Source organism: Labrus bergylta, chromosome 23 (genome assembly GCF_963930695.1).
Source record: "Labrus bergylta chromosome 23, fLabBer1.1, whole genome shotgun sequence".
NCBI lineage: Eukaryota > Metazoa > Chordata > Actinopteri > Labriformes > Labridae > Labrus > Labrus bergylta.
The window spans coordinates 5149017-5164474 of record NC_089217.1 but is presented as its reverse complement, the minus strand read 5'-3'; the positions used below and the strand labels follow the sequence as shown (position 1 = coordinate 5164474).

At 43.4% G+C, this 15458-nt stretch overlaps 2 protein-coding genes across 14 annotated transcripts in view; one reads left to right on the top strand and one right to left on the bottom strand.

Annotated features, from left to right (window-relative positions):
- acss3 (acyl-CoA synthetase short chain family member 3) overlaps window positions 1–13107 on the top strand; it is a 43172-nt gene extending 30065 nt beyond the window's left edge. Inside the window, exons 10-16 of the mRNA XM_065951056.1 lie at window positions 7323–7418; window positions 7614–7677; window positions 9980–10061; window positions 10367–10489; window positions 10611–10710; window positions 10859–11034; window positions 12803–13107. Of these exons, the coding sequence (XP_065807128.1) occupies window positions 7323–7418; window positions 7614–7677; window positions 9980–10061; window positions 10367–10489; window positions 10611–10710; window positions 10859–11034; window positions 12803–12886 (725 nt within the window). The 3' untranslated portion in view covers window positions 12887–13107. The remainder of the gene's footprint in view (window positions 1–7322; window positions 7419–7613; window positions 7678–9979; window positions 10062–10366; window positions 10490–10610; window positions 10711–10858; window positions 11035–12802) is intronic.
- Window positions 13108–13116: 9 nt separating this feature from the next.
- Window positions 13117–15458, bottom strand: part of ppfia2 (PTPRF interacting protein alpha 2) — a 141015-nt gene continuing 138673 nt past the window's right edge. For all 13 annotated transcript variants that reach the window (XM_065951048.1, XM_065951045.1, XM_065951046.1 and 10 more), the window contains one exon: window positions 13117–14423. Coding sequence is in view for 2 of the 13 variants with exons in the window: in XM_065951046.1 (XP_065807118.1) it covers window positions 14412–14423 (12 nt within the window). In the remaining 11 variants the exon portion in view is untranslated. The remainder of the gene's footprint in view (window positions 14424–15458) is intronic.

Sequence of the window (15458 nt, the reverse complement as noted above, 5' to 3'; positions counted from 1 at the left end):
CACACACACACACACACACACACACACACACACACACAGAAGAATCCTCTGTTGTTTCCCCCTGTCTCATTACATTGCTGCAAAGACAGTGGCGCAGATGCCTCGGCTCTTGTAATTACATCTCAGAGCGGTGAGATGCCACGTTTGCATTACCTCGCTGTTTACTGCCGGCCGCCGTCCACAGCTCTCCGAAAACCTGGGAATTCTTCTGGCGTTCACTCCCAGCCCATTGTTGCATTTATCGGCTGCGGCTTTGGAACGGCACAAGATGGGGGTCTTTCATTAGCAAGTTAAGTAGTGGATTTGTATGCATAAACTTGGCTCTGAGCAGATGAGCTGCGCTGTCTGCAAAGCGATAAGGGAGGCAATGTTTTAGCTTGATGGAATGAAATGATCCCTCAAAGAGTCGGGAGTTGTAAACGGGAGAGCACGTCGGATTTGTGTGAATGCACAATGTTCCTCAGCTCTCATGTCTACCTTTTGGTGGGTGGCATCACAATTATTTTTTTTGCAGTTTCTGCAGCCTTAGCTTTTGACTTCCCACATGTCTCACTTCCTATTTTTTCTACTTTTCGGGCCCCTTGTCTTTACTTTAATATCCTGCCCCCGATAAGAGAGGCTTTGTTTAACAAGCTCGAGTGTTTATCTCGTGTTTGTGCTCCTCGGGACACTGCCAGGTCTTGAATTGTTTCATTTTTTAATTGTTCAGGGAAGAGTCGTCGCCTGGCAGAACTAATCTTAACAGTTCTGGAGTAATCTTTGGTTGTCACTCATTCTCAGAGCCAAATTCTCAGAGAAGAGCAGGACAATGTACAATCCTCTGCCTTTGTTATGCAGCATTATATTCTTGGTGTGTCCATTTTTTACTCCTGTTTGTGCATTGGGATCAAATTAAAAACATGTCATTTCAACAGAAGGCAGTCAAAAGCATAAAAACAACTTTCTGATTCTCCCCCCATCTGTTCCGCTCCTCCTACACGAACAACATCCCACCTTTTTGAGTAACCCTGGGTTGACTATATTGTCGCGCTTCGACTAAGTTACCCCAGCAACCATCCATCACCAGGACAACCACAAGCTCCGCTGCGCATACAGTATGTATGATATAACAGAAGTCACCCCCTCCTCGGCTATTTCTGACAGGTTTGTTTACACATAAAGAGTGACAACTGTTGTTTGTGTGTTTTAGAAGCTGTCAGCTTCACTGCTGCTGACCCCCAAAGAGCAGAAATAATTCATGGGGAACATTCATACAGAGGCCCAATTAGAAGATGGATGTACGAACCTGTCAGGGCTGAAGGTGCAAGAGGCACCACACACCTGACGACTAATTTAAAAGTTTCAATGGAGCGGCTACATTCATTACTGAAAGTCAGGGAAGTTGCCTTCCACGCTTGTTTTACTTTTATTTTTAGCCCCTGATTTTTTTTTTAACCAGCTACATTCTCAGTTGTTCTTTTGGCTGTAGCCCAGTGCGTTCAATTTCAAATGCAGATATTTAGAGTTGATTTTGGGGACTTGGACAAAGAGGGAACTTTGAATTGCGTCATGTCGCTTGCAGTGTGTGATGGTGAGGGCTGCACTCACAGTAATAACGCCACATGCCTCAGCATTTTATACTGGTATATTGGTCTCATCGCTATGTAGGACTTTTTAGATTTTAGAACTTGGTATCAACAGGTTCATCTTTTCCAGTAGCCCTTCTTTTAATGCTGGTTTGCAGCTAAACTTTTACACAAGTTTGAGCTTTTAATGGACTCATTAGATTGTAATTTTTGTGCATCAACATTTAAAGATGTATTGCATCCCTACAAGTTAGCGTTTTCTGTCCCATCAGGTTTCAGAACCTAATAAGTTCCCATTCCCCCTCCATAGTGACATTCCTTTATTGACCTTGTGTTCACCTCGCTCAGTTTGATGTGTCTGAGTGTGCGCGCCCTGCAGACAGAGTGGAAGGCTCCCATGTCTGTGGAGAACACCGTTTCTCATATCTCATATAAAGAAGTGTTTGAGTAGCTGCAGAGTAAAAAATGAAAAAAAAAGAGTGCATGTTTCCTTCAACCCCCCTCCAGCTACTAGTAATGAGCCCGGCTGTTCGATAGCACCCTCTCAGCGGAAAAAGCACCCTCGAAATGCCCAGCTCGCTTTTTTTTCTTCTTTTTCCAACGTATCCTCCAACAACCCTCCAACAACCCCGCCCCCGCCTGGGCCCCATTCATCACACTCAACATGCCTCTCACTGGCCACGCTCATCTCCTGCAGGTCGAAGGAAGATTGATTTGTTTGTGTACGTAGGCAAAGGCAACGAGAGGGTGCAAAAAAAAGAAAAAAGGGAAAAAGACGGAGGTGGGAGCAGAGGATACAGAGAGGAGTGTTCTGTGTGTTTGTACGTGTGCCAAAAAGACTCCCAGCAGTCAGTCAGACGAGCAGGCAGACGACGACACAGTGCGAGAGCAAGTGTGTGATCGACTCCAGCTCGCAGACTAGACTATTTTAGCTCCTCTCTCTCCCCTACAGCCTTCACTCACCTGTCTCAGCCCAGGTGCTGTCGGCCCATTCTCAGAGCTTATTTATTCTTCTCTGCACGATTCCTACCCAAACAGAATATCCACAGTGAAAGTATTTTGTCTACCTCTCCTGAAGGAACTCACGTGTAGAGTGTTTGTACCTGTTCCTCTGAGCCTCATGGTGAAGGAATAATGGACTGTTGTGGATTATTGTACCTTCAATGTGTGTGTGGACTGAGGAAGGAGCCTTAGGAGATCTTGAGTCAGCATTTCGAGTCCCGTCCTCCATCTTCCATGCAGATATGAGGACAAAATATTTAACAAAGCAAATTAATTATCACTGAGATCAAGTGTATTGGCTTTGTAAAGGTTTGATTTCACGCCTGAAAGCCACTCAGACACTTTCCGCTTTCTTCCCGCAGTGCCTTGTAGAATGTCGAGCTCCAATTATATTGTCTTTTTTCATTTGGGTTTTAATTTTTAACTCGCTGGGGCTGAATCCTCGCCAACTCTGGCTTGTAAGCAGCAGTTTAAAGTTTAAACACTCCACTCGTGCCGACACGGTTCAGCCGGTTTGTCGAGCCCTGTAACCGACTCGCAGTTAAGAGGAGTTTTTTTTAAAGGACCCTTGATGGCGTCCCTCAGGGTCAGAGCGATGTATTCGTTTTCCAATAATACGTCGTATTGTAAGGCGGATAAGTTGATGTCACTAAGGTCAATTCTAACAGTTTCATCTCTTTTCTGAAGTTGTCCTGTACATGTGTAAGTAGTTTGTTTTTCTTTTAACAAAAAAATGTATCACTCATCAAAATCTCTGCTGTGGAAAATTATGTTTTCAGCAGAATGCAGTTCATCACTTCATCTGACACCTACCCCCCCCAAGCCCCGCAGCAGTTTCACACATTAACAATAACCTCATAGACATAATCAATCTTTATTCTGATGGTTTAGTTTGCCTCTGTGCGTCATAAAGAGGCATCAATAATACATTTCAGTCTGTTACATAACCGGCCAAAAACTCCTCACAGCAGCTTTACATTTGTGCAAAAAAGATCCATCATTTATGAAAAAGTATTGATTGTGCTAAACTCCAAAAGTATCAATACAGATCTGGAAACCATAAATCTTTTGCATTACATCTAATTTTGTTCAAGTTACAGTATTTGCCTTTTGCTCTAGTTCTTCTTCGTAAGAAACACAGCGTGCAGAGAGAAGGCCTCTAATCACTCTGTACTGACCCTCTGCTCTGACCAGGTTAGAAGAGCCAAACGCCCCCATCATGTTAGCCATAAAAGAAACTTGTTTGATCATCATTCAAAGTGCTGTCTCTGCTGATTGCGATTGGCTTTTGAACCCTTGAGCAAGTAGCTAACCTGTTGTTGATAAATGAGCCGTACATGGACGCCAGTTCAGAGGTCGCTTTGGTCGGGTGATGTGTTCAGCTCTTCAAACCTCCCCTCCTGACGTCCTTCATTTGATAACTTAATCCTCTCCTCAGCCAGCGGCACACCTCCTGCCCCTCAGCCTCGTGTCTTTGAAGCCTGCTGAGCTGAAGTCTGAAGCGGTCTACGGGCTGTTTGGACTCGTTATGATTAGCCTGAGAGTGAGAGGGAAGAGTCCAAATCCTCTTTAATCAATAGAGCTGCTTCCTTAACAAGATGCAGGAGATGATTTTGTCTGCATCCAATTTGACCCTGTGTGCGTTCTTGCACTTCTTGGGAGTTTTTCAAACGCATTTGTCTCTGAAGAGATGTTATGAAGGCCAGCATGCCAAATGGGAAATGCTACCTCAATCTAACTTTTGATCAATCTAGTTACATGCAAAGAGGTATCCACATGTCAGTCAGCTTGGCCATCCCCCTAATCATTCAAAATGTAAAAACTCTGAGGCTTAAAGGTTGCATATGATCCTCCTCTTCAACAACTTTAAATAAGTCTCAGAGCCCCCCAAAACATGTCTGTGAAGTTTCTTGTTCTAAATCCACTCGGATCCTGTATTTGATCATGCCTATAAACCCCTCTATTTCAGCCCTGCTCAGAACAGGCTGTTTCTGTGTCTGTAGCTTTAAATGTAAATGAGCTGTGTTAGACCACGCCCCCTCTCTGGAAGGGCTTGTGTGGCTCGGGCTTTCTCGCTCCATGCCCTATTGTTTACGGTGAGAAGGCAGACTCAGAGGGCAGAACAAACACTTAGCTGTGGGAGTGTCACCCACCTGGGGGAGGGGCTACTGCCCTTTGTGATGTCATGAAGGGAAACTCTCCAAACGGCCTGTTTGAGCACACATTTTCTGAAAAGTAGAGCAGGCAAAAGACAGAGGGGATGGACTTTTCTCGTAATTGGGGGGTTTGTAGACAGAATAGGGACACATATTAGTGTTAGAAATAAATCTCCAGAAAGAACAGAAGAGTAGAAGAAAAGTACAATGCCCAATCTGGTAAACTTGATTCCACTCATTAACAGGTGGCACCAGTAAAACATGGATATCTTGTAAGGCAAGTTTTGCAAATGGAGTATAATCCATTTATGAAAGTTGAAACAGTTCACTCATGGGGAGGTCAACAATACATTTGACCGAGTAGTGACTGATGAAGCTCCACAGGTAGACTCTGGAGACGTAACATTCTGCCTCTGTTTTAAAAGTAATTGTGGTCGCCGGGTTCCTCGCTGCAGCCTCGTCCTTCTATTTCGTAGCTGACAGGTGTGTAACCTTGCTGAACTCTCTGCTGCTGTATCTCTCCCTCCAAGGTTTAATGACTCCTTTCTGCCACATCACCGCTGTATTGACCGAGCTGTCATTTGCATAGCCGGCCTTCTAGCTCCAATGTTTCTCGCTGTTGGCCTCTGCCCTCTCGGAGGACGAGTCGCTGCGTGCATATTTTACAACAATACATGATTGAAACTCCCCCCATCCCCCCCCACCCCCATCCCCTGCTGAGCAATAACAACTGATCACATTCAGTTTTTAGCACACCTTTGCTGCATTAATTTACATAGCAACGGAAGAAAATGTCACGACACTCTTGGCCACAATTACTCAGATGTAAGCATCACATTTACACTGAACACTCTCCACATAAGGTAGATGATCTGTTTACCTTTTGGAACAGCGCTTGCATTAATTTGCATTCTAGTGATGAAAAAGACAGGCGGTCGGATAACTTCAGGCGTCGATGAAGCCCTCAGGCCTGTCTCTAGTAGCCTCTGCAACACATGCAAAACACTCCTGAGACTTTCTGGAAATTTTCAGGGTGAGCTGCATGCACGGCCACATTTTTCACCTGACTTTATCCTGACTTCTCCCAGCCAGCCCCTATACTCAAATTTCCACAAGCGAGCAGGAGGGAGTAATGACGTTTAAATCATGCGTTCTTTGTGCATGTTTTCTGCTCATAGAGTTTTTTTTTCCCCACTCTTTAGTTCATACTGTGTATACGTCTAATTACAAGTAGCATTGTATGCACGCTTGTGTGACCAAATTGCAACATAACATAAACAGATGCACCAGATTATGTTCATGTGTGAAAGAAAATCACGGTGTTGGAGGTTTCCTTTGCGCTGTTTCCTTTGCGCTCACTTGTTGTGGCTGGATCCTTTTCTTGAAGTTTTGCCAACAAAAAAAAAAAATGAACTCAGTTACTGAAAAGTGGAAGTGATTTTTGTTTGCCTGCAGAAAGTTAGGAGAATATGCCAGCCGAGAGGTGCGATAATGGTTCAAATTGCTAAGAGAGTATGGCTTAGGGGAAACTTAACCAATTTCTGTTTTGCACAAACATAACTGACTCTCTGCTGTCCCTGCTTGTTTTAACGAGACTGCAACTCTTAAATCCAAAAATAATCACAACTTTTTTCCCCCACTGTCATCCTGGTTTCTTCTCGTTTCAATCCCCTCCATCAGGCATCTTTTTGCTAACCTCTCAGCGACACCAACTTATCTGAGTGTTGCTAAATGCTAGCTGGAGTTTCAAATAATTAACTCAATGACGTGTGATAATGAATGCTTGTTGTTATCCATACAGCGCCCTCTGCTGGCGAAAACAAAATAAATTAAATGCTATTTGGCTGGTTAATAAATCTAGTAATATCGGCCCATATCGGAGATAAAATAAGCCGATACTGATTGTCACTGGATAAGCTAATATCACCCGATATTATCGGCTGTCCGATTAATCGGTCGGGCTCTATTTTTTTTCTACTTGTTGCCTGTTGTGTTGCACGCTAGTTGAGACATCAGCTGAGCAAAGTATAACTCTTCCTGGGTAAGAAACTAAGAGAAATAAAGAGAAGCATTCAGTTTTATCCTTTCCCAAACATCGAGTGTGGGAGTGTTTCCTTTCAGAGCGTGTTTTTTAAATTCCAGTGGAATAAACAGCAGCAGAAGACAGATGCTGATCCTGGGCTGAGTCTGCTGTGTGCCGTGTTGATTTCTGATGTAATCTCGCTTACTGAGCCGCATCGATTCTTTTGTGGCGTCCTCTGGGCGGGCTTGTGACAAACGGGGCAAAGCGGCGCTGTGTAAGTGGAGCACAGTCTTGGGGGGAGCCCACTGGAGCTGTCATGGTTTTGTTTCATGTAGGTTAATGCTCGCAGATGCATTCCCACACGGGCTCTTTTGATCGTCCCACCATCAGAAGCTTTAACAGTTTTTATTCAAAGCACACACACACACACAAAAAAAACAAAAACTGTGATGTTGTGTCAAAACTGCAGCGTTCCTCCACACATCCAGAGCTCCTGTGGGAAGACTAAAAGTGTTGTGGAGCTCCCACACAGATGTGAGTCTTCATGTTCCTCTCTCTTTCTCTCTCTCTCATCAGAAACCGGCTCAGCCATCACCTCCTCCTGTATCGGTCTGGGAAACTCTCTCACGCCACCTGCTGGTCAGGCTGGAAAACCAGTTCCAGGTTACAACGGTAAGAGTAAAAACTGTGACACACAAACCTTGTCCTTGCTTCTGTATTTTTCTAACTTGGCCTTACAAAGCACTTTTAAGTCATTGATGTTATTCCGCCCCCTTAATTTCAGAGAGGCAGAGATGGAGAGCGCTTGTAATTCCCTGCTGAGTATGATGATGATTTTTTTTTGTGTGCTCTTCCCTCCCCCACTAGTCACTGTGATCGACGATGACATGCAGGAGGTGAAGCCAAGAACCCTGGGAAATATTGTGGTGAGGTAAGCCGAGCGGTTTAACTCAGAGCTTAGTCATCGCTTTACTTTTCTCCCGTCACTCGCAACATGCACGCCCACTTTTAAGTTTGACCTATGAGTGAGCATATTTCACTCTCTGAAATCAAATTCCCAAACTTGTTTTGCCTTATATGTAAATAAATCCCCGACAAGCAGCTTGAATGAGTCTCCCAAGAACCTCGGCCCTTGTCTGGGTTGTAAAGATGAATCGTGTGTTTTTATGTGAAAGAGCTAGCAGTGCAGAGTGGACCTCCATTAAAAGCAATCAAACCCAGCCTGCTACCAGTCTGTTATCACTCCCCAGCTCCATTTCCCTGCTCTGTGTAAGTGCTGGTATCGACTCCGGGCCAACGCTGGGGATTTCCGAGGAATTTCACATGAACAGTGCATGCGAGGATAACGGCAGGTAGAGCTGGAGACAGATGGAAACAGCTGCACTTCCTTCTAAAGTCGGTGCACGCCCTGCTGTTTGATCAAACGCTTTAATCTCAGCTTCAGAAACATTACAGTCAATATCTACAGAGTGAGCTTTTAGTAATGCGTTATAGATTTTAAGAAGTGTCAAAATGATTTGGTGATCGTATCTTGATGCTTTAGTTTTATATATTTTAGTTTCAGGCGTATCTTTAGTGCTGTTTCACAGTTAAAGTTAAGAACAAGCAGCAAACGTCCTTCAGCTGATTATTCCTTCCTTTACTCTAACAGTGTTTGAAGAGAGCGTCTGCATGCAAAAAAAAACTGCAGACAGTATTTTCTTTAATCCTCTTTCTGCGGAAAATCAGCATCACAAACAAGATTTACCGTGTGTTGTCAGATTAATTTATGCAGAGGCATGTTTAGGGTTCATACACGGGTAATTGAATCCCCTTGGTCAAGACTCTGGTCAAGAAAGGGGGATTGCTTGTACTCTCTGGATAAACAGCAACTTGGTGATAGAGCTCTTTTATTTGTTCTGTGTGTGTGTGTGTGTGTGTGTGTGTGTGTGTGTGTGTGTGTGTGTGTGTGTGTGTGTGTGTGTGTGTGTGTGTGTGTGTGTGTGTGTGTGTGTGTGTGTGTGTGTGTGTGTGTGTGTGTGTGTGTGTGTGTGTGTGTGTGTGGATGTGTGGATGTGTGTGTGTGTGTCCTGCAAGGTGAAGTCTGGGAGAGTGAGGCTGTGTGTCTAGACAGTTATCCATCTTCACATATCCCTAAAACTTCATGAGATGAAATGTAATTGACCTCCTTTAATTCGCATCAAATTTGAAGTGATTAAAAAGTTTGAAGATTTTCAATTAGATGATCGTTTTCACTTTGAAAGAGTCACTTAAATGTCCTTCTTTTTTCCTCCTCTCCTCTCATATCCTTTCCTCTCCTCTCCTCTCCTCTCCTCTCTTCTCCTCTCATATCCTTTCCTCTCCTCTCCTCTCCTCTCCTTTCGTCTTCTCTCCCCCCTCTCCTCCCCTCCCCTCCCCTCCCCTCTCCTCTCTTTTCCTCTCCTCTCCTATCCTCTCCTCTCCTATCCTCCCATCTGCCTCCTCTCCTCTCCTCTCCTATCCTCTCCTATGCCCCCTCTCGTCTGCCCCCCTCTCCTCGCCTCTCCTCTCCTCTCCTCTCCTCTCCTCTCTTTTCCTCTCCTCTCCTCTCTTTTCCTCTCCTCTCCTCTCATCTGCCTCCTCTCATATCCTTTCCTCTCCTCCCCTCTCCTCTCCTCTCCTCTCCTCTCCTCTCTTTTCCTCTCCTCGCCTCTCCTCTCCTCTCCTCTCTTTTCCTCTCCTCGCCTCTCCTCTCCTCTCCTCTCCTCTCCTCTCTTCTCCTCGCCTCTCCTCTCCTCTCCTCTCCTCTCCTCTCTTTTCCTCTCCTCGCCTCTCCTCTCCTCTCCTCTCTTTTCCTCTCCTCGCCTCTCCTCTCCTCTCCTCTCCTATCCTCTCCTCTGCCCCCTCTCGTCTGCCCCCCTCTCCTCGCCTCTCCTCTCCTCTCCTCTCCTCTCTTTTCCTCTCCTCGCCTCTCCTCTCCTCTCCTCTCTTTTCTTCTCCTCGCCTCTCCTCTCCTCTCCTCTCCCCTCCCCTCTCCTCTAGATATATGTATTTATTTGTTATCATTGTGTTTTCGCCATTTGGGACAGGATTCCACTGAAGGAATGATTTTGTATCTCAGTGGGACTTTTGTTGTTCAACAATTCCTCAACAAACAATGAATTAATTTTAAGGCACGTACACTCTGTTGGTTTTTTGTGCCGTTAAGCCAGTAGCAAAAAGTTAATAAAGAATGGATTTAAACTTCAATTGTTTTAACATCCTCTTTCCTCCAGGCTGCCTCTACCACCTGGTGCTGCGCTGTCACTGTGGCAGAACCACAATCTGTTCAAGGAGCTCTACTTCACTAAGTTCCCTGTAAGATTCGTCTCCTTTCCTTAAATCCCTGACTCCCCTGATGAATGTGTTATCATTTGCACAGCTGTCTGGTTCCATAAAAGACCACGTCAATTATAATCTAATGGCTCTAGATTAATAACGTTAGAGAGTGAGTGTTGATTATGTGGTCCAATGTCTCCCTCTAGTGTTGAAACCTTTCATCACAGAGCAACTCTGCTTTTTTTTTTTTTAAAGCGTTTGAATGAGAAAGTCGAATAATTCTGAGAAACCAAGCAAAACCAAAGAAGTCCAGCTGAAACCCTTCCTCCTTGTCCCTCCATCAGGGTTACTACGACACCATGGACGCAGGTTTTGTGGACGAGGAGGATTTCCTTTACATCATGTCCCGGTCTGATGATGTCATGAATGTGGCCGGACACAGGCTGTCCGCTGGAGCGCTGGAGGAGGTAGGAGGACGAGTTCAGAGGAGATGAACAAAAAGAGATTTCCAGCTCTTCATTGAGCTCTTTTTAAAAACAAATGAATGTATGTGTGTATGAATGTGTGTGTGTTTGTGTGTTTTTGCAGTCAGTGCTGCTGCACCCTGCGGTGGGAGATTGCGCTGTTGTTGGTCTCGATGACACACTGAAGGGTGTCGTTCCCTTGGCCCTATGTGTACTCAAGAATGGTGAGGCCATCATCACAGATAACACTGTAACTCCTCTATGTCTGTACATTCTCCTCTTTGTGTGGACATCAAAGTCCTCAACAAACTTCAGTACCAGGTTGTGTTTCACCTTGATGGTATCGTTCGCTTCATGTTGTGTGTGTCTCAGGTGTTCAGAAAAAGGAAGAGGAGATCATAAGTGAGATGGTGAAGCTCGTCAGAGACACCATCGGACCTGTAGCCGCCTTCAGGAAAGTGCTTTTCGTCCGAGGATTGCCGAAGACTCGCTCTGGAAAGATCCCTCGCTCCTCTCTTGCCGACCTGGTCAACGGCAAGCCCTACAAGGTGCGTCAAGCACATGTGTAGAGTGACCATCTTGTGTATACAAATGTATGTATCTATATTTTATCTATCACAACAGATCAAATATAGATCGAAGAAAGATATCCGATATATCATATCGGATGATATATTGGCATCTGATTTTTTTGTATCGGCCCCAAAAATCCCGTATCGGTCGGGTCCTAAACATAAGACAAAAATTCCCCCCTTACCAACAGACTTTGTAAAAGTTGCAGGATAAAAAACTCTGAAGGGAAATATTGTATGAAGGTGTTTTGTTTTCTTTGTCCCCCGTGTTGAGCAAAAGGAGCTACTGAGGAGGGAGAGAAACTCATTTTGAAAGTCAGAATGTGAATAATGTTCGTGCATTAGCAGACTCTGCACTCATTAAACACAGCTAAAAACCCATTTAGGATTTCATCTGTTTTAAGTAACCGACTCGGTTTTCTGCTGATCACCGCCTCCGGAGATAAGGCGATGACAAACGGAGGGAACAGAACGTCTTAATAACAGAGAACATGAGTTTACATCTGTAAACAGAGCCACTGTTTACTGCCTGAAAGCCTTCAAATTAACTTAATGTCAAAGCAGTTCTGAAGATGTCTCTGCATTATACAGAGGGTAATCTTCATGTTGATGAGACTGAATTTGATAATCATTCAATGATTGTTATAATTACTTCTTAATAAGCAGGTTGTTTACAGACGATACAGCTGGAAAGCTAAAGGTAGAAGCACACACAGAGCTGCTTTGCAACAATCAGTATCACTCTCTAAGGACTTTTCCATATTTAGTAGTGATGCAACCTGGAGCTCAAATAAACAGATTCTGCCTTTTTCTGATTGATTGACAAACAAAAGAAGCCGAAACACAAGAGTAGTGTGCAAGCATTAACCTGAAAGCAAAACAAACCCCCCCCCCCTCCATACAATCCCAACAAAATACTTCACATACCATGAAAACCTTTTGGGAAAGTTGAATAGGGGTATATACTCATCATGTAAGGCTCTGTAGTATGTATAGGTCAAAGTTAGTTACCTATGATCCTTTAAAGGTCACATATTATGCCAAATACACTTCACCATGTTTTTCTAACACTAATGTGTCCATAGTCTGTTCAGCCAGGGACCCCAGGAAGAAGAATCCATTATAAGTTTCATGTCACCTCTCAGATATATATATATATTTTTTTTTTTAAATTACAAATTTAAAAAATATCAGTGTCTCCATGAATTTGAGCAAAATTCAACTTTAATTATCTCAACCAGCGAAATGAGGAACAAGAATCCATTGAAAGTTTCTCATCACCTCTCACAGATTTCTTTTTAAAACTTACAAATTTCTAAAATATCAGTGTCTCTACGCAATTTGAGCAGAATTCAACTTTAATTATTTCTTAATTTATTATTAAGATTCCAGAGTAAAATCTGCTGAAAATTCTCAGGACTGCTGTCTACAAACTCTAAAATTCTAGGAAAAGTCCATCCTCTCTCTTTTGCCTGCTCCACTTTTCAGAAAATGTGTGCTCAAACAGGCCGTTGGAAATTTTTCCCTTCATGACATCACAAAGGGCGGTAACCCCTCCCCCAGGTGGGTGACACTCCCACATCTAGGTGTTTGTTCTGCCCTCTTTGAGTCTTGCCTTCTCACCGTACACAATAAGACATGGTGCAAAGAAAGCTTGATCTAAATACAGTTTTTATTGATGAGAGGTGTGTACCTTTTTTGTAAGGAGAATATCAAACGCACTCTTTTTTTTCTCCTCCCACAGATCACTCCAACCATCGAGGACCCCGAGGTGTTCAAAGACATCGAGAAGCAGGTGGAAAAAGCTCTGAGACGTGAAGGAGCCTGAACTCATCAGCTGGATGGAGGAGAAAACTGAGGTTGGATAAATAAACATAAGCAGCTCTTTGCAGCTCCGGGGTCTGCAAACATGAACTGAAGAAGAAGTTTAACCTCACCTCCTTACATGAAGTGTGCCATTAAGTAGAGTTCATGTTTCCATTTTTAACTAGAACATTAACAGTCAATTTGTATGATGTCACCGTGCTGTAATACAGAATCATGAACAGACTCATTCACTGACAGTAGTTTTTTTTTTATTTTTTATTATTGACAATGAAAATCTGCTTGCTCACCACTTAGTTTTGACCAAAGTACAAGAATAAATAAAAAAAATTGGACACAAAATAAAATGATTCATTTTCGTGCAAATCGAAGATGTAAAAACAAAGAAACAAAAAAAACAGCATAAGACTTTAGCTTGAGTCGTCCATCAGAAATAACTCAAAGACAGATAACGGGGCGACAACAGGCCTGCCCCGGACACTCCGACACAAACTGAGGAGTTAACAGATACACCAGTGTTAAGTCACAGCAAGCAACAGGTTTTTGTCTTTTAAAAGTCACCTCACTTCAACATGGTCATATACAGTCTACACACTATGAGCTAAAGCAGTCTGTCTTTCAGTTATTTCTTCTTCTGGTAACGTGGTGTCCGAGAGGAGGGGGGGGGGGGGGTGTTATTTTTTTGGGGGGGGAGGGGGAGAGAAGGCCAGCTCGGCTGAGTGTGTAAGTTGTCCTTTTTTTTTTGTGTTGACGATTCGCCCGACAAAAAACATACAGTACGACAGGTGACAGGTTCTAAGAGCGACGTTCTCCGAGAGGAAGTTCTGTGCAACTTCAGACGTCTCTGGTTTTTTTCGTCCTTGGCTACTGAAGAGTCCGTTGAGTTGATGCGGTTGTATCAAAGTGCTTCGTCGTGTCCTTTCCAGTAAAATGCTCCGCGAGAAAGGACGGTGGAGTTGTTTGGGCTCAGAGTGGCTTTTTTCTTCTTCTCTGCACCACTAGAGGGCAGCATCTCACACAACATCCATCTCCATCTCTCTCCCTCTCTCTCTGGTTATTCATCATATTAGCACAATGAAAAAATAAAACCATATGTACAAAATGATCTGGGGGGGGGGGCAGCAGGGTAATATGGAGACAGTTTAAAGAGCAGCATATATTAATCTATGGTCCACTAAATGAGGTGGCAGGGACATTTTTTTTGCACAAACTCTGAATATCTTTTTATACATAGATGTGTGTATATATTAAAAAATGGCATATTTATATACAGATAACCTACACATCTCCTGTAGAAGAAATAACACAGTACGTTATGCTTTTTTCCCCCCAACAAGTTACTGTACATGTAAAAGGTATAAATGGTGACAACAGGGAGGCCTGCAGGACAGTTTAGCACCGGCACCTGGTGCCCACATGATGAGGGGGTCAAAGGGGGGGGAGGGGGAGGGGAGAGCAGGGCTTCTTGGCAGTGCGTGTTTGTTCCTCGGCAGGTTGGCCCATCCAGCAGCTCACCCGTTTATCTCCATTCAAAACTGTACCTGGAGAAAGACAGAATCGGTGGCATTGAATGAAGTTTTTAAAGCTGGTAACGTTTGAAAAGAAAAGAAGGAGAAAAAAAACACACACACACACACACAAAGCCAAAACATGCCAAGAATGTAATTTAGAACCAGAATGAGCCAACGGAGTGCAATACAGCCTGCAGCTCATTATAGGAGGGAAGGTGACTTTGGAAGCACTAAAATGATGCCGCTAATCAATAGAGCTGCTAGGTAGGTAAGCTGCTTTGCTAATGTAGTTCTTTAAGAAGCACAAAATATTAATTTACTCATCTTCATCTTGTGAGATTTCTCCAAACAACATGCATCATATATTGTTTTAGTTTTTTTCTTTTCACTTTCAAAAACTACAGCAATTGGTCTCCTCAGTTGCCAAACGCTTACAAATTGTTCTTTAAAGTAGGGATGTGTCATGATTTCCTTCCTTCTAAAAAGTTCATGTGACTTTAATCTCAGCTTAAAAAAACATTTTTTTCACTCTTTGTTGGTACCCGCCCCTGGTTGCAATATTGTACTTCTGCCAGAAGGGGGTTGTAGTGCACCGGAAAGCTAATTCGATTACTGCCATTAAATAAGAAAAGAAGCAGAATTATAGTGCAGAGTGCGGGTAAAAAAAGGCTGTGGCACATAGAAGGTTCTGTGTGGAACTCCTTAAAAAAAAAAAAAAAAAAAGAGGATGAGGTTGAACGCAAAATTTAAAGAGAAAAACTAGCTGATATTTGAACAATGTTTGAATAGCACATCCATAGTTTAAAGAAGAGGTAAACATGACCCTGTCCCAACTTTTAGTTTTGAAATGTGTCTGGCATCAGATTCATAATGTGCACATTTTTAAAAAACAATGACACTTCTTAGTGTCAACATTAGATATGTTGTCTTTGTGCTGTTTAATATGGGGCTTCAATGCTTTTTGAAAATCATCACTTCTGCTTCTGCTCAGACCCAAAACAGAGGGATGAAGATGAGAAGTGGCCGAGACAGAAGTGAGGGGACATTGAACATCATTTTAAAATT